At 43.2% G+C, this 19,546-nt stretch overlaps 2 protein-coding genes across 2 annotated transcripts; one reads left to right on the forward strand and one right to left on the reverse strand.

Moving 5' to 3' along the window:
• Nucleotides 1–3,441: 3,441 nt before the first annotated feature.
• Bfra_001870 (uncharacterized protein) lies at nt 3,442–3,724 on the reverse strand (the record flags this gene model as incomplete). The annotated part of the gene is made up of 2 exons (XM_037332295.1): nt 3,442–3,590; nt 3,649–3,724. 2 exons carry the CDS (start codon nt 3,722–3,724, stop codon nt 3,442–3,444), a joined length of 225 nt encoding a protein of 74 aa, XP_037196449.1.
• Nucleotides 3,725–16,195: 12,471 nt separating this feature from the next.
• Nucleotides 16,196–19,136, forward strand: Bfra_001871 (putative adhesin protein mad1 protein; the record flags this gene model as incomplete). The annotated part of the gene is made up of 2 exons (XM_037332296.1): nt 16,196–17,391; nt 17,444–19,136. The coding sequence occupies 2 exons, from the start codon at nt 16,196–16,198 to the stop codon at nt 19,134–19,136; spliced, it is 2,889 nt and encodes a 962-aa protein (XP_037196450.1).
• Between the last annotated feature and the right edge of the window lie 410 nt (nt 19,137–19,546).

A 19,546-nucleotide genomic window follows, 5' to 3' on the forward strand; every position in this document is an offset into this window, starting at 1 on the left:
TAGATAACTGCCCAAGGGCTCACTTCTCCTTCCTTCATTATCAGACCTTGCCTCTTCACATTTCACATTCATGTTCTCGCAACCTATTCATCATTTTACGACTTACGAGCATAGATACAGTAAGAAAACCCGCCAGCGAGCTAATTGTTGTACATGCTGTAGCGAAGTAGTCTAGTAAGATGCTCAGCTCTACAATCATCTTTTGATGCTACACGACTACTGTTAGACACATCTTATGCCCATTTCTAACAGCATTATCTCACACCTCATCCTCAAGACTGGAACCAACTCGTTGGATTTTAAACTAGTCATTCCTCACAGAAACATAGGAATTGACTCACTTTGCTTACCGACCTACAGTTGGATCATCATAATCGAGAAGGATTCAGATGATTAGGAACGGGCGCCTTGATGGCGGAGTATGTTTCAAGTCCATAAAAGCTTCTTCGTCAAGGTCGTTTCTTCCATTAAAACCTACGCATTTAGCAATTTAGCAATGCGTGGGAATAGACCATGAATTTCTTAACGCTGTACGTATATGGCGTTCAGGAATCCAGGCGTTTTATGACACAATTTCGGGAAAAGTCTTTGCCGAACCCTTGCCTGGTGACTAGATATTTTGCTCAAGTCAAAAATTGATATTTAAAGCGCTTACCAGGTGATCAGTTTTTCTAAGACTCAAAGAAATTCAAAATTGCTGTTTCGTCTGCCTTTAATCCTCCACTACATGTGAGCCTCTGTGAGCAAGTGCAGCACAGATCGCTAGGGAGACAGTGATCGAAATTAGTGAATAAGAATTGTTTTCACCGCTCTGAAAATTTGAGTCTTTGATGCCTTATTCTGCGCTGAAAATCCATCAAGATAGTTGTGGAAATGCAACTCGATATCGTATTTTCAGACATCTTTGGTATATCATGCCGAGATTAAGGTCAGCGTTGATGCTGTGTTTTCTTATTCAAAATGTTTAAGGGGTGACCCTTGTCCCGAACTCCTGGACTATCATGATTGTTTGCAAAATCACTTCTTTTTCCGGGCGAAGTCAGATTACAGGACTTGGGCTGAATCTCAAATCTAATCGAACAAGAGTATCTCAGTCGATTGAGAGCCTTGTCGTGATTCATGCGCAACTCACTCGCCATTTTTAGACACAGCAAAACGGGAGGTCTAGAGTACACGCCCAAAGTGGATTATCTCACATGATGAATTTTGTTGAGCTTCATAAGCTGCCTATGAAGATATTGAGGCTGGGTGAAAGACGCGAATACTTCGCGTTTGCGTATTTTCAGCCACCAACTTGCGCAAGTGTTTGGCAAAGCCCCATATGAGACGCAAACGTTCCATGATAGTGAAACTTAGAAGTGGGTTTTAAGAATGCTATCTTAGAGATTTCCCATCTTTCTTTGTCGCGACAAACGCGCAGGCCCAACATGCACATCTATGCGCGTTAGTCCATTCGCACTGCGCTTACCCACATTTACTAGATTTATATTTGTGGTACAAGTATGATTTCATGTTTTTAACTGTTATTCGTATAACCGACGCATCAGGTCAGCAATCACAGGAGCATACTTCTTGCCATGATTCCGTTTGTAAGTTCCCCTGTTTAAATCCGGTTTCCACTGAAGACTTTCCAGAGCATAAGCGATGTTTGCCTTGCAGTAGAAAGGTGACTTTTGCTTCATAATATCGTGATGATGGTATGGTAAACATGGCCTGTTTTTGCGGACTTAGGCGTACCGGTAAAGTCCGGAGGAGGGGAGTAATCCTCCTGTCTAGAATTGCATGACAAATCCTTTATTTTTCGTTTTCTTCAGCTCGCTTCCGCTCGCTTCCCGCTCCTGGGGAATTGATATTCCGTCTATGCTCGCTGCAAATTCGAAGCACCTTTGCGAAAATCAGTCGGTCAAGCGAAGTTGAAAATTCCATCTATATGTATTGCAGGCAAATGGTGAGTCTACCAACTATGCAACCGAATCGTTGGTGTGGCTGGTGGCCCATGCATGAGTGGCGGCCAATTATATCCCTTCCAATTAAGCGTTGATGAATAATCCTTTGAGGGAACTTATCAATCCCTGCTGCTCTCGGTGCAACCGACTCTGACTCTGAGGCTGTGGGATGGCGAAGAATTTTTGGAGTACCAAACATTTAGGAATCTATATATAGAGTCATTGATTTCCAATGAGATTAATTGTGCGAAAGTCCTGATATTGGCAAGCTCGTTTTTCCACTTCTACGCTGGTAATCAAGCTCCGCTGAGCATGCGATGCGCGTGGCGTTCTCGCCACTACAATGCTCCCCTGAGAAGAAGAGTTTTCAGCACAGTGGCCTTCGAATCATATTGTAATTTGTAACGACTCTTCGATCTACGAATACGTCTCTGACTACCATGTCGCCCCTCGGTTATGACTCTATGCTCCCTCTTGGTTTGTCATACTGCATCCCCGATCAGCTAGCTAATCGAAAGAAGTGGTCTTAATGTCTACAGCATGATTACCGCCCATGGAAAGCCCAGGCAACGCTCAATAAGCAATCCCCTGCCTTGCTAACGCTTGCTCTGGACTAATCATGTTCTCAAGACTGACTGACCGTCGAATCTCAATACTTAGATAACTATATTACGCACCCTAGAGATCAGCGCTGGAATGTCATCTTTGTTATTCTTCGGATGACTGTGAACCAGTCAAGTGACTATCACCAACTCTGTTATCCAATATCGGCTTTCTTAGGGTGTGGCAGAAGATCGTATCCGTTTCAAGCGCGATCAGTCATAGCCAATGTATCAATTTCTCAGACACGGTGAATATCGATAGTGCATCATCGCACGGTCCAGGCTTGCTAGAATCTATTTAGCTTGTTCGCCTTTGCGATACCGTCGTATCGAGATGCCTATTGCGCGTCGAGGTGCCCTTTTCAGCTGACAGAGATTGGAAAAAAGGGAAGGCAACAGCATAGCTAGGAATGGTGTAGGAAACCGAAGACCCTGAATACCACGTTTATAGGGCCTCCCGTCATCGTAAAATTGCCCTCGGTGTTACTTTCTCGGCCGATCTTTGAGCCTCCTGACGAATGGTCATCAGAAACTGCTGCTGACCTGGCTGGGAATTATAATGCCTCATTCAGGCAAGCTGCTGAGTATTCATCTCCCAGGGTCCACAATACGGAAGTCCCATATTAGTGTTTTCAATATGACTGTTGAAACGAGGCCTTGTGTCAATAGCTTGTGGAGCCAGTAGACATTGTGTGGTTGCGTGGAGGATAGTAGAAAGATACGAAATGCATTGATCCGTATATGCGGCTTAAAATTTTCAAAACCTATACTTTGCGAGTCCTTCAAGAATCCAGACTAGAAATCCTCTGGTCAGGAACGGTCTGGCCCCTTGGAATATTGAATTCTTCTGGCTGGAATTTTAGATTGATTCAAAATTGAGTCCACTCAGAAATTCACTTACACATGCTTATTACTTGATCGATGATTGAGTTTCGAGACTCTCGAGACTTAGGCTCATGCTTTGTAACACCGCCAGTGGCGACGAAGAGCCTGAGATTGCAGGTGTTTGATTTGCCGCTCTGAATGCACAAAGTTCCCAACTCTACACCGTACAGAACATTATGAAAGAATAGTATCACAACATTGGATCGGGTTGATACGGCTTCGATGACGTCTGCTGTTGTATTTGCACTGATAATATGCTCTCCTTGCTACAAGTTGATGCCCGATTAGCATTATAGAATTTGCCTCGCGTTGTGTTAAAACAACACTTCCGATATTGCATGCTTGTGACCGCGCCCAATGTGATAAATGATGGAAAGGTAGGTTTATGCCCCATCAAGCTGGAATTTACCATAAAATTACCGGTTATACCACTGAAAGTATGGATTGCGGGGAGTCAAGACCCGCCGTATTGAAGAAGCTTCTGCGTTGAGAGCTTCTTAGAAAGAGGCTATGCCCAAATATAGCTACCCGCCCTATAATGTTGCCTTACGTGAGTCTAGCTATAACCTTCCATCATCCCACTATCCGGGATGCGGGGTTAAGCACAGCATCATTCTCATCCTACCGCACCAGATTTCGGATCCAGTTAACGGCCAAAGTTCATGCATCTTATGGTTCCGGAGTATTGACATTAGCACAAACGAGAACCTGCACAACACAACATGTGCACTACAACTACAGTATCGCATTACACGCGCGTTGAACCAGAATGCTGAGTGCTAAACCACACCGGAAAAAGACTGCATTGTACCAGGTAGAACAGTATTCCCTTAGACATATAAAAATTGAGACATGACACTTAAAAATGCCTCATGTAGCACCAAATTCTGCCTTTGAACATTTATCAAACTAAACTGCAATTACTGGTGCCATGTAGATATCCTCACAGCCCGAAAAATGTCGTACAGTATCAGGTTGGAGAAAGATGTTGCAGAACGTTAAACCAGCCAGACATTTACAAAATTGGAGTTCATGCGCTGAACGCGGGTAAACTCCAATGTTGTGCTTGTGCATGCACAACATCAACGCAGTAGTTATCGATTGAAGAAACAAGCGGCCAAAGACAACATGAACGGAGATCGTGTGTGATAGCGAGAATTCAAAGGCGGAGTACTCTTGTAATTGCAACCGCATTTGTTCGATGTCGTGTTCGTACGCCCAAACAGACGCCCAAAAATACTTCATCGATCACGTCGTTACTTCATTAGTGGCAAGAAAATTCGTGTAATCACGTGATCTCCACAGGAACATTTCTTGTTTTCATGGTTTTCAGAAATTTACTCCAAAATCAAAGTCTTACAATGTATTGACGTTGACACATCCACGCTTAGGGCCAATCATTTGAACCCCTGCGGACCCCCATTAAATCCTCTCGCCTTTCCGAGCCTACTGTGGTACTTACTCAAGTTCCAACTCGTGATGGGATATTAACGACCTCACAGCAATCCCAAGCACTCCGGCGCAATCAATGCATATGGCAGGATGGAACGAATACAACAGTTGTTCGCAATAAAACATTATTTCTGCATCTCATCGTAGTTGGTGAGTTGTAAAATCAATGCACGTTTCATTTTTTCTTTGATACATTCATGATTTGATGTAGGGCACGAGACAGGGCTGTCAACTTGGAAACTCGTTTCCCCTATTCTCGCCGTGAATGGCTCGAGAATCAATTTACCCTGTGGCATGATTGTAATTTAATTTGTTCAATGAGGTGAATCTGAGGTGAATCTGAATCTGAGTTCTCAACTGAACTCCGATGTTCATGACTCTTCTTGGGATCATACCATGGTGGCAGACATCATTGGTATTTTCTAGGCTAGAAAGGGTAAGATTGAATTTCAGCGTTCTGAAACGAAATGCCATACAATAAATGGCACGACTACACGATTTTGGCTATATCAAATGCATTTACTACGCTTCGTTGCACTCCGATATCTGCTGGATAATGGAGTGACTATGAGAATCTCCACTTATTCAAATTTGATCGTTGAGATGCTTACGTTGGTTAGGTACGTTGGGTACCCAAAGAGTTTCTGATTATATAAAGTATCACGAATTGGACTGAGACTTGATATCGAATGTTTCGAAGTTTGGCATATGGCAATTAAGATACGATATTATTCCTTGATAATTGGGGCACAATCAGCAATCAGCATATTGATACAAGGTCAACGATCTTTCATTCAAATGTTCTGACATCTTTGGTCAGATTATGCAGTTTCGTATCTGATGATGTCGTGTTGAACATGTCTTTCAATATTAGGGTATTGGGCATCTTCTTGCGGACTTAGGATCCGGGTCTCTTTGAGACGACCCCATAGAATTGTACTGGGCACCTCCTTTACTGAGTGTGCTTTCGGGTACATCGGTTGAATGATTTATACCCAAACTCTCCTGCGGTTTATGATCTGTTCGGGATCTCATCGGGTGTTTGATTGCCTTTTTATAAGAGTGTCCAGTGATTGGCAATTTTGCCCGAGGAGACCACAATAATTCACTTTCGGGCTGAAGCCAGCGAGGAGAGGTCTTAAAGTTGAAAGCTTTCTGAATTTTTCTTAACGCACTTTAGGTGCATGGCTGCAGGCTTTCCTGGCCTCTTTTGTATTTTGGCTCGCTGTTCCTGCATTATTGTCTCGCCCAGTCCTCACCGCTAGTCTGTGTCGCTTTTCAGATCAATAACTTCTCTATATTGGGTCTTGGTGTATAACCCAAAGTCATGCATTTGATATCGCCTTAAACATGACGTGGAGACACTGGCTGTCGAATTTACACGTGCCACGATAAAATTGCGCTATCCTTAGCCATCGCAATGCTGGGCCAGACTGCCCTGAGATGTGGACAGCCTGCAATTGATATTTGCGTCGTCGGTGAGTTATTAGGGCGTCAAGTAGCATATCATTACCGTCTCGAGATCAATAATTGCTACCTAGGTAGGTAGAGACCATAGGCTTCGGCCCGAGCCTCTCAAATCGGGGCATACCAGACTTCCGATATAATTTGAAGACTGCCTTGCCAGAAGTTGAAATAGGATATTGATTGAATTCTAAAATTATGAGTTGATAGCAGGGCGTTCGTAAGCCTCATCCTAGATCTATTCCGCATCACGAGAAATGGTCCACACATGATTTACGCATGATCGATCATTTTAAATAAAGGCAAAGATCAGACATTGCATTGGGAACTTAATGCATTTCAGGGCGCCAGACTGACCCGCAATCACACCTGAGGATAATTGCGATTCAAGACGAGGTTGTATCTGACACAACCCAAGCCGTACAAGGAGCAGTACTCGAGGCAAGATTAAGGGCGCCACCCAAAACGCTACGAAGTAATAGAAAGAAGTACCATGCAGTGAGGCAACCAATTTCATTTTGCCAAGATGTGCAAATTACGTTTCGGTTAAAGACGAGATTATTGAAAGTTAGATGTGTTATCTTAATCCCTGCTGTATCTCCAGCCCCCATTGGAGTATAAATAGGACGTTCAACTGCTAGAATGCTATGGCTGTATTTTAAGAAACAGGGCATCAAACTGCAACTTTGACAAACACATAAATCGTGGATAATATCCCAAACACTTTTGCATTGTTTGTGGCTAATAATAGGCTCCTGTTCGCCTCGACAGAAAGATAATTAGAGCCTTGGTTTCAAGAGTGATGTTGGAGCTCAGGTTCAATCGGCAAATCGCTGCCTCGTTATTCCAGGCCAGTAGACATAACTAAGTCGGATGTAAACAATACTATTCTACCAGCATAATAGTATCGTGTATTCTGGCGCAAAGTACATATAGCATGACTTGTGCATATATCAATGTTACACGCCTGTACTGTGTTTCAAGACCAACTTTATGCTAAAAAGCGGGGTGTAGACCCAGACTTCTTTTGGTTATCGACGCCGATTGGCATGGCTAAGATCAAAAGCAATCAGGCAGATAGCACAACATCAACTTTTAAAATAGTGGTGTGCAAGTAATGCGGATCGGATGAGCGCATGAGAATCGGCCCCCTTAAGCAGTCTGTATATGCCCGATAAAAAGTAATTCCGGTGAATTGATTCAGAAGCCTTTGCATTAAAACAGGCAGAGGCCTTGTGTCAAGATGGCCCGGCCGCCAACATTTGCTATGTGTATGACTCTCAGCCCATCGATATAACATTTTGGAAGAATCTAGGGCCTATTAATTTGGCTAGATGATGTGTCGCTAGGCAGGCCTTACGCCTCTTTTTTTTCTGAGCCTCGACGGATAGTAGATCTGACCAGAAGCAAGTTATAGCAATTATGGGCACTGATCGGCACACCAAGTCTATGTGTAGGCTTCAGGAGAAAACCGCTTCCTGCTCGGCTAGAACTTAAAAAGATGAGTCTGGGGGCTGAATAGCCAGCTTTCGCGATGACATCATGATGCGATCCTCGATCCGATCTCTTCTCTTCTCTTTTTCTCGTGCACCGTCAGGGAGGGGCGTAGCCAGGCTCTTTCTCGGACGTTCTTGGAGTACCTAAATATTGCTGGCTTTCTCGCGCGTTATTGGCCGACATTGAAAGACCAGTATCTTTTGTACCCCGTAACGAATAGGGCCAAAGGAAGTTGCTTGACAAGATAGACAGACTGCTCCCATATCCTGGCACAATATGGTGCAATAGAAGTAAAGTTTCAGTCGTGATTGAATGAAACTTGATTTGTGCTTAGCGAGGACAGGTTGTTGTTCTTCCGAATCTATTGAGGTGACCTTATGCTGGAAAGTGCTAACAAGATAGATCTAAACAGGTATTTAATCCACTCAATGCTGACAAGGTTTGTTTGGTATCCATTGGTTGTATCTTCTAAAGCCTTGATTAAAGGTATCATGAGATGGCCTTGCTCAGATTGATACCTCGCCAGTATGGACCTTCCATGACTAGACCCTCGAGTCGCTCATTGATGGTGAACATCGAGACTGATGAGTAACATTTGGACTGTAGACAAGTGCCATGAGACAAGAACTCATCGCACTCTGAGTCGTAACTAGAGAACGGAGTCATAATGCCAGCGATTGTACGATCAAATAAATAGAGAGCTCTCGGTTGATACTTGACAATAATAAGAGATGAGACTAGATATGAAAACTAGAAGAAGCCGAACACTTGATCGTAGCCTGTTCAATTAGTCTTGTCGTTCCCAAACTTCGCACGTCTTCTTCTTTGTAAATTCTTCTCCGCATTTATAGTATTAGTATGTATCTTGAGAGTCAGAAGGTATCTTAAGGAGCTTTTATCTAGGTTGTATTCGGAGTAGGTCATTTCATTCGTGCTATTTTGTTTTCCGCAATATAGAAAAGATCTTTCCAGGTCCGCGTGTACTATTCATTTGTAAGCGGATCAAAGAATTGCTCCAGAGTTCATATTGCTCAGACAGTATTTTGTCGCTCCAGAATGCCGAGGATACTTGGTATTCAGAACCTCCAGTACCGCTTGAATTGAGATAGTGGTCCATGAAATTCTTCCTAGTATACAGGGAAAGCTTCTACTTGAGTACACTGGATAGGCTTGATAGTGAGGGTCCCTTCTGAAGGCTAGCACTGGGTGATTGAAGTGTTTTTAGTGGAGAGAAAAGGTACTTGCGACTTCAATGTTGAATAAGATTTGTTCTCGAAAGTGGAGCTTATGAGGCGCTGATGGAGTTCAAACATAAATCTTGTTAAACATCGTAGCATGATGCTAAGATGAGAGACTCGGATTCTGCGCGGTGGATGATGAATAAGGAACATTGAGCATCGAACATACGGAGTAATAGGAACAGCATACCCCTCTATAAGGCTTGGTTTGACTATCAAGCAGACATGAAGTCATGGTCGTATGAGAAGATTATGTGGCAACTTTCGTGTAGCATCAGCACCTGAAAAATGGTCGTGCTATGCTATCATGATGTGTAGGACCGTGGTTCTGGTTCATTCCATAGAGAACTACAGTCTTGGAAGTTCGTCATAAGGTATCACAGATTGTCGGTGTTACGAATCTTCAGGCTGTCGTTAGTGAGCATTATGTTGGTCGAATTTGACGTTGTGTCAAAGCTCGCATCAGTTTTTGCTTTTGGAGCTCGCAAAGCACCAAGCACAGAGTTGGTACATATCATCTGAATAGCCTCACTTACAATGAACTCCATCTTTTACTCTCCTTTTAAATAGTGGTTGAAAGACAAACATTTCTCGATATGGTTAGATGAAGATTTGCACAAGCCTTATGCCTAGACGAAAGTAGATGTAGAGAACAAGAAACCCGACTTTATTGGAAGACCAGGTGTATGAATCCCATACATATTCTATCTTCGAATCCCACTTCATACACATACCAAATACATCTCTCTGCAGGATAGCCATCTAATCTATGCCTTGGCCTCCTAGAAATTCACCGCGGCGATCATCAAGCTTCTTACATACTGTGCACCTCTCATGAATGGCTAGCTTACAGCCTTGTATCACTCAGGTTATCGGGGAAAAAATCATTTCCGCACCCCGGTAAGCTTAATTTAGTATGTTCTTAAAGAAGTCTGCGCAAGAAAGGTCGAATGTCCAAATGTTTTCCTGTAGCAGTGCCTTTAGATAGTCAGCAAACAGACTAAAAGGCATCATTTTACAGAACATCTTATCTGATTTAGTCATATATTATGATATCAATATCCAGGTATGTACTTCACTAATTCAATTCGACATGTAAACATTATAATTTCCTATGATTGTATAGAAAACTTGAAGTCAATTTGAGAAATGATGCCATAAACTACATGAGAACCTCAACGATCAATAGCACTACTACAGGCAAAAATGTCCCATTTTGTAGACACACCTACTATATGATGATATCTCAAGGACCAGGATATTTGTTAAATATGACCTGTACTATAGTACTCAAGGTTTCCCATATATAATCGGATGTAGTCCACTGCATCACTATAATGACTGTCATATTTATCAATCGTGATTTCGAAAGCCAAAAAATACTGTGCCACGATTTAGAATAACAATCAGAACACGGCCCCATGGGACACAAACAAAGCTCATCTCTTGATTAGAAGCGCAGGCATCTCATAAGGCTTCGTTCATCCTATTCATCCCCTCAATATATCCAATTCTCCCCATCTCGTCCCATCTCACACTAACTCTCTCCAACCAAACTTCTCTCTGGAAAGCATAGGAATTTAAGAATAAATGGAATGACAACAAAGTTGAAGGAATGAAAGGTGCTCAGACAATGTAGACTAAATGGCTTACTGTATTGTACCAATCTCGCTTTTCGTTTAGCAATGAAGATGATTCAAGATCAAGGGGCTTTTCAAGTGGAAGCAAAGACGTGAGGGAGTGATTTTATTTTTCGATTTCGACAGAACATCGAATACAATCTCATATTTGGCATATAATTTGTGCGGCTAGATGAGTCTAGAAGATTGCTAGAGATGCACGCTACTGTGTGTGAAAGGGACTCATTCATACCCTCTTGTTTAGCTCGGCCCTGCTCCTTCTCTTGTAGGCTGTTAAAGAACATCATGTCACCTGGTCGAGATAGATGGTAAGAATGGGTTATCTATGAAAGAATCTCTCGACATAGTTAAACTATTCATCTTGTACCGAGAATGGGTAAATAGTCTCTGGTAAGCAACCCCCGAAAGCTCTCAGATTGAGCACAAAAAAGACTTCCATAGCTTGAACTACAGTTTCTCCATTTTGTGTTTTGGGCGAATACTTGAGTCATCTATGGGCGAATAGGTTCCGAGGGTTCGAAATTCGTTTTGAGGGCTTGAGTGTTGGGCTGAGAAATTTCTGTTGATTAAACCAGCGAACTGACATTTCTCAGAACAATGTTAGCTAGCTTAGTAGCTAGGTCTGTATGATCTTAAGACTAATTTTCTTTTAAAAAAACATGAGCTTCTTTGGTAGTGTACGACGATTGAATACGTAAACTAATGTCAATGACTTGACACTTGTGCTGCAAGTTGAGCACTGCGACCAAAGTCTAGATCTCGAGTCAGTATTTGGTATAATTTACGTTCCGACGTTGAGGATTCTAATCTATGGTATCAAGAAGATGAGTTCAAACCTGAGCATAATACAAGCAAAGAAGCCCCAAGAGTAGGTGATTGGAAACTTGACTTTCAATTAAACCCCCCTTACAATCATGAATTTGTTTGGGCAGAGCTTGGCACAATTCGATGGTGATAAAAAAAAGTTACTAGCGGAGAACCTTGAAGATGAACTGAATTATACGCATCGCTTTCGTCTATGGGGTTTGACTGAACTCAAAAGATTTGGCCATATTACTGTATTTGTATTGTAATTCTTTGACATAATCTTTTCTATCTTGGAAGGTAGAGCCCTTTCTTGAGACTAACTCCTTTTAGTCCCATGGAGTAAAGTAGACATCATAAGGAGGAATGAATAGAATAAGAGAGTATGGAAAGGCAGAAGCGAATTGAGACTTCAATGAGATGAGAGGGGATAACTTTCCAGAGTGAGGAGCACAATGAATCAACGAGACGAGAAATTGACCACTCCGCAGGCTGTAACTGATCCTGAATACGTAGGTACTGTAGGATCATGAAGTTATCCCAAACTAGTCTTACGCACAATATACGCAGGCAATGTGCCCGGATCTGCATGAGAATTATCCTACCAGATTTGCTACGCCCAATGTATCGTACTCCAGTAGATGTTGGATATGTATAAACTTCATTATCTGCACTGTCTCTCACAGGTCTCTATGAAACTCATGCCTATTTTCCAGCTTGTAGTATGTGTTAATAGAATGGTTTTCACTCTTGTGCATCAAAAGACAGTTGATGTCGAGGTGTTGCAACTTTCATTGTTTGACATCCTCATCACCCCAGTCCGACAAGAGCCCAATATGAGATTGGTTAGCCGTGCTTGAAATACAGTTTGAAAGAGAGTCCTTTTGGCATATGAATTCCATCCGAAACGTTGAGTTCATCTGACATTCACTGTAATTGGTAGGCGCAACTTTGGCATCGGAGCTTTTTGAAGAAGCTTTTTGAAAGTTGAAAGCCGTTGTATCTGAACTCAGAGTCTCGAAGCCTGTTTGATCGCGTACGTTCGCACTATCGTTGGATTCAATGTCCTATCCCAAAACGTCAAAACATCACATTACTCGAAGCGAGTAGTTCGCAGATCCGGTCTCGAGCGGGACTATGGATATCGAGTCAGCATGGATTGGGCTATATCATTCCTTCGTTTGCTATAGCATGAAATTTCTTGCCACATCACTTCAATGCAATTCTCCAATCAAGAGGAAACTTTTCGTCACTACTTCGTGTTCGTCATGGTTTCAAGTTGCACAGCCTTTCTAAATTATGCATGCAATGAAGTGTCACCAACATAACTTTTGAGCATAAATTTTGTACGAACGTGAAATTAAAAACTTGAAGCCCCAAAGATACCTTGCCGTCGAGGCAATGTGTGTTTGCCGGTAGTATCTGGTATCTCAAGTTCACGGCAGAGACCATCCCGATTAGAAAAAAGAACAGTCAAAAATAGCCCATCCAAATTTCCGCTGTCCTCGGCGCACGGTCTTGTATTGGATAAAGTTGTCTCCACTGTCCATGTTTTTTGTGTCTTTGATGTCGTCCGATGCTACTTCGGATGGGGACAACAAGCATATTTCTGGTAAGTCTGGGCATCTAACCTTATTTGCGTTAATATTCCGGGGCTATTGAGACCCGCTACTGTTTACCTTGATTCTTATAGAGATCCGAAGATGCTTTGAGGAGCCACTACAGCATATCGAGTGGAATATGTAGGTCTACAAACAAAACGTGGAGAGCATTTATTGTTGTTCATATCTCGGTAAGAGAAATGAACCAATGAAGGGGTAGAGAGTCAGAAAATGTGTTGCTCAGACCTCCATACCATTGCTTTCGGCACACCTCGGATTGGAAACAAATTTACATGGCGTCTCCCACAAACAGCCATTCATTCCATATCATATACTGGTGACATGATTCTACCGAAGACGATGCATAGAATGACTTTTACTAAACAATTTTCCGTTCTGATGGCGCCTCTAAGCTTGTTTCATGCGAAAGTGTTTTCCCCACAACCTATCGGTATTTTTTTCTTTGCCAAGCCATCATCGTTTCATGTGGTGGTATCTGTCTACCAGCCTGCCAGGAGGTATTGAACTCGTGAAAAGATTGTGAAAGGGGTTGGATGTCACAAGTTGATGTGGTCTTGCTGTGACAAATCTCTGGATTCGGATTTTTCTGTCTAGATATGGATATATGTGATGTGAATTGTAGGGGATGTATACCCTTTCGGTGTGTGTGATGAATAAGAGTGGGAGTCTCGCCAGGAGTTCCTAAAAGTTTCCCTGTCGAGAATCTTTCACTCGACGGAAAAGAATGTTACTCCGCAGAAATCGAAAGATCCGGGTATTTGCTCCTGAATCGTTCTTGCACCACGGGGTAGCTTGGTTTACTTTACCGGAATTGCATTTTCCTTTTTCAACCTGACTCTGGAATAATCCCAGACTTCTCATCGGTGCCATAAAAGCAATTTCTCATTCGGTAATGAAGGCCGTCAATGATCTGCCTCGAAACAACAAAGTTTCGATATGTATGAGCTTTGTAATTTGTATTTTCTCTTTTCGGGAGATATTCATTTGGAGTTATAACTAGATTTGAAGGACCAGTTTTTAAGAACAAGCTCAGAAAGATAGTTATGACCCCAGGGATCCTAGTGTTTTCCAGTAACCAATAAAGTCAATGTGCCCTGTACGGAGCACGAAGCGGTAAATACAGGGCCATGAAAATATCCGACCTCTAGAACCCACCAAGCCCACCAAGCCCACTTACTACATTCTCTTTCAACGTCTGTCTGTGATATCACATAGGGTCTAATTGCTAAGACTTTCTTTCTTTCTTTCTTTCGATCAAAAAGAAATAATCTTGACTGATTTCAGACTGAGTCTACGGAGTTGTATGATCTCGCCCCCTGTTCCGTATTGTAACCTCATAATACATCCATTATATTAATAGCTTTCGAGTTGATTGATGGATGAGAAGGATAAGATCAATGTTGCATTGTCTCAGTAGATATCTAAGAACAGATACAAATCATGAGAATGTTACGAATGGTTATGTCATTCAGTACAACTTGAGCCGCTTTGCATAGTATAAGCAAATCTTAATGGGTTGTGATGGCATCTGAACGAAATGATGGGAATCCTTTCTCGGATCCTGATCGATTACCTCATCTCATATCAATGATACGGGAATTTGTATTTAGGTCGTTTCAAGATGTTTATCTAATGTTTGTGTCTTGAGCTTTTGACGCCATCGGATTGGTCGAGATGTCAAAATGATCTCCATGGCTCCATCAGAGGGGCTGTGCAAAAACTGATGAAACACTGATCACATCCAATCGACTCCACGAACCCCGTTTTATTGACTTTACCTTTTCCAAAAGACTAAAAGCTCATCGACCCCTAAAATGTTCTAAATGGCGCTCTCAACCTTGATTTGATCGGATCATGATTGTGATTCATCCAATGATCATGTCATCTGAGATCAGGAACCGCTGTAAGCATCTATTTGTGGGTTTAATCTGATTGATCTAAGCCAAATCGAATACCACCTCATGGCTGAATCTCCAACCAAATTAAATGGACAACTGCTTCCAGATACCCTGCATAAACGTAAAGTTCCGAATTGGGTACTGAAGATACGTTGCATAACTTCTTCAATGTTCACCATCCAATCATTCCTTTGCCGCTCGGCTGTGTGTTGGCATGTATTCAGGCGATTTTGCTGAGCGTCACAACTCTGCAACACTCTGAATGTACATGTTGCTGTAGAACATCATGACTATGGAATATATACGCTCGAGCTTCAGGCATACAATATTGACAATTTCAAAGAAAGTCGAACTACCTGACCTCCAAATCGACCCAAAAGTAAGTAAGGTGGGATAATTTATGGATGTATACTAAGAATGTGTATTTCTTTTGTCCGAACTTTACATCTGATTGAATGTAAGCAATAAGCATTGACCTTGCGAATTCTGGGCATCATCACGATGCACGACTAAATACGAGGGAACAATAAACCCGTCTTTGAATGTTGCCCCTGACTAGGACAGTGTACCTGCAGTAGTTCGCATGGTCAAGTTTCACCTGTTCTTTTCCGCATCTGTACCCCTCGATTAAACAAGCATGGCCTTTTTACAGAGACCACCTTGGCACATCTTACCCAACTACAATTTTTTAAGCTAGGGAAGTTCAGACTCCACATCAAAAGTAAAGGACGAAATGGCGCGCGCATGCATGGGTCTGAAAGGATATGGCCTTGTCTAGTATTAGCTTCTTCAAAGATTCTCCTCGTCTATAGAATCCTTGATGATTGTGGGACAAGGTTCTCATCTAGCTTCTAAGTGATTCAACACGGAAGACCCCAAGAAAGGGATCGAGGCTATGTGGAAAAGGTCATGGCCCAACCGTTTCTCAAGATATAACAGATCCTGAGAATCCTCATGTTAGGTTTATACTCCATTCATTACGATTCTTCATTTACTCATTCTCTTATAATTATATCGCCCTTTGAGAGTTAAAGTCATTCACTTCTTTACTCTCTATCTCTTTTCTTCAGCATCAAAAAATCATTCGTTGTTTTATTTATTTATTTCGTTTCACACCAACTCTCGTTGATCAATTTATTACATAATAATGAAGACTCAAACCCTCGCCCTTGCGGCTTTGGCCACCGGCTTCCAGCTTGCTGCTGCCACCGGATGGGCAGACAAGTCTAGCTTTTCTTGTCCTTCAAACACCAACAATGAGTGCTCTTCAACTCAAAAGAGCGGATGGGATTTCAGCGACCTCACGTCTGGATCTTTCAGCAACTATGACGATTTTTCCTTCTCTGGATTCACATGCTCAAACTCTTTCGGCAAGCGTGATAACCCAAAGTTCCCAAAGAGAACTTCCGGAAAATGTATCTCTGGTACAGCTTCTTCAGACCATGGCTCATGCCCTCAATTTTCCTGCGGTAGCTCCTCCAAATCTGGCTCTTCTACATCTGGATCTTCCAGTGATATCTCCGCCTTCTCCATCTCCACCGTTCACGTAACTACTGAGTTCGATTGTGATTTGGAATTCCACTATGGTATGGGTGATGGATCTACTTGCAAGCAAACTTCTAGTTGCTCAAGCGGAGGTTCCATCATCTCCAACTCTCAATGTGGTGGTGCTAAGAACGTCACCGTTGTTTACTCTTCCGCAAGTCAAACACATACTGCCGCTACTGGTAAGGCTTCTTGCAGTGTTGGTATTAGCTCCGTTGGATTCGACTGCAGCTCGGCATCTACCACTCAACACCCATCTACCACTGCTAGTGCCAAGACCTCTGTCAAGACTACATCTGTCAAGACAACCTCCAGCGAATCTTCCAAGCACACTTCTGTTGAATCTTCCAAGACTACTTTAGTTTCATCCAACAAGGTTACCTCAGTCAAGAGCACTCCTTCCGCCACCGGTACTTCATACACTCTTGTCGGAACTGGTTCTACCAAATCTTCGATCATTGGAACTTCAGTTAAGCCAAGCTCAAGTGCCGAGACTATTGTCAAGACTTCAGTTAAGCCAAGCTCAAGTTCCGAGACTATTGTCAAGACTTCAGATAAGCCAAGCTCAAGTGCTGCCACAAGTATCATTGGAACTTCTGTTCACACTTCCCCAGCCGGTACCGCTCCAGGAGCCTCTGCCTCTTCTATCATTGGTACAGCCGTCACTGGATCTGGATCTTCATCTGTTGTCCAATTGACCACTTCTACCATCTACGCTACCTCTGTCTCTACCATCATTTCTTGCGCCGAAACTGTCACCGACTGCCCAGCCAGATCAACTGCTTTGACCACCGTCGTGTAAGTTCAACATATTTATCATATTCTGACTTTTATCTAATAAATTATTTAGTATTGCCGTTTCTACCACCATCTGCCCAGTCACCGCCACTGAGGTTCCAGGTTCATCCGCTGCTTCTTCCATCATCGGTACATCCGTTGTTTCTTCCCCAGCTGCATCTTCCCCAGCTGCATCTTCTCCAGCTGTCTCTTCCCCAGATGCTTCTTCCCCAGCTTCATCTGCTGCTTCTTCCATCATCGGTACATCCGTTGTTTCTTCCCCAGCTGCATCTTCTCCAGCTGCATCTTCCCCAGCTGCATCTTCTCCAGCTGTCTCTTCCCCAGGTGCTTCTTCCCCAGCTTCATCTGGTGCTTCTTCCATCATCGGTACATCCGTTGTTTCTTCCCCAGCTGCTTCTTCCCCAGCTGCCTCCACTGCCCCATGTGTCTCTTCCGGCGCCCTTCTCTCTGGTCAAACTGCTTGCCCAGTTTCTTCAGGATCCGCTCCATCTTCCTCCAAGGCTTCTTCCATTATCGGTACATCTGTTGGAACTGCCCCAGTTTCATCCCACGCAACCACTGGCGCGACCAGCCTTGCTACAACTGCTTACACCACCGTTATTGTTCAAGAATCGACTACCATTTGCCCAGTTACCTTGACCCACACCACTGGAGGAGTTACCAGCTTTGAGACCACTTCGACCACCTCTACTGTTCGCTCTTCATCCACAGTTGTTACTTCCAGTGTTATTACTATCACTGCCCCAGCCAGTGCCGCTTCTTCAACTGTTCAAGGTGTCACATCTGTGCCAGCTCCAAGTGCTACTAGCGTTCAAACCACTGCTTACACCACTGTCATTGTTCAAGAATCGACCACCATTTGCCCAGTTACCTTGACCCACACCACTGGAGGAGTTACCAGCTTCGAGACCACCTCAACTACCTCTACTGTCCGAGCTTCCTCTACTGTTGTCACTTCCAGTGTTATTACTATCACTGCTCCAGCCAGCTCAGTTGAAGGTGTTACTACTACCGCTTCTGCCACTACCCCAACTGAAACCGCTGCATGCCCAGATGTCTTGCCTCAATGCTTGAACACCTGGATGTACTTGGTCGGTTGTGAGTCCAACACTGATTCAGACTGTTACTGCCCAGATACTGCATTCATCAACAGCGTCTTTGGATGTGTTTCTGCATATGGTGTTTCCTCATCTGACATCGATGCTGCTCAAAAGTACCTCCAAGGTATCTGTGCTGCTCACGTCTCTACCAACCCAGCTATCGTTACTGCTGCTTCTACCGTCTATGTTCCAGCTGCTTCCAGTGCCGTTGCTACTTCATCTGTTCAAGGTGTCGCTTCTACCCCAGTTACCACTGTTACTCTTAGCACCACTTTGGTTGTTCCATGCACTGAATCTACTGGTTCCCTCTCTGGATCAGTCATTCCATCCTCATCCACCACAACCACTATTTCCACCGCTATCACTGTTCCACAAGTCGCTTTCTCCACTGCTCCAGCAGTTGGATCGGCAACTGCTAGCGTTGCTCTTATCCCAGGTACCGTTGCTGCATCCCAAGCCGCTGGATATACCACCTCTGCTCCATCAAGCACCACCAAGGTTGTTTCCGGTGTCGCAGGAGCTACCAACGTTCCACCTGCCGCTACTACTTCCGCCTCCGTTCCATTCACCGGCAGCGCCATCAAGAGCACTAGCAGCTTTGGTGGACTCATCGCCGCTGCTCTCGTCGCAATCTTTGCTTTGTAAGCAATTGATTCGATCTCATTCATATTTCATTTTTGTTTAAGCAAGATCATAAAATCATGCACAGCATCAAGTCCGGGAGGCGTTCAATTCGATACCAATTTCATTAGTTCACTCACACCTGATTTTCTGTTTGGAGGAAAAACATAATCAGCTTTGTTCCATCTTTATGGACGTTACGCCAGTCTGGCATGGTACACGGTACACACGAGGGTTGGGAGGGTATGCTGGATCGTAATATGATCATGAGTAATGGTTGGGGAATTGAAAAGAAAAAGTGTTTGTCAACACTGTAATTATAGATTTTTCCTTTGAGAGAAAATATAAAGAGTTACCTTTTAATTGCTTGTGTGTTTGGTGTGATGAAAATGTCTGTCTATGTGTGATGTGATTTGTTATAGGGTATTGGTCAA

The sequence above is a fragment of the Botrytis fragariae genome (genome assembly GCF_013461495.1).
Source record: "Botrytis fragariae strain BVB16 chromosome Unknown tig00000006, whole genome shotgun sequence".
In the NCBI taxonomy this organism is placed as follows: Eukaryota; Fungi; Ascomycota; class Leotiomycetes; order Helotiales; family Sclerotiniaceae; genus Botrytis; species Botrytis fragariae.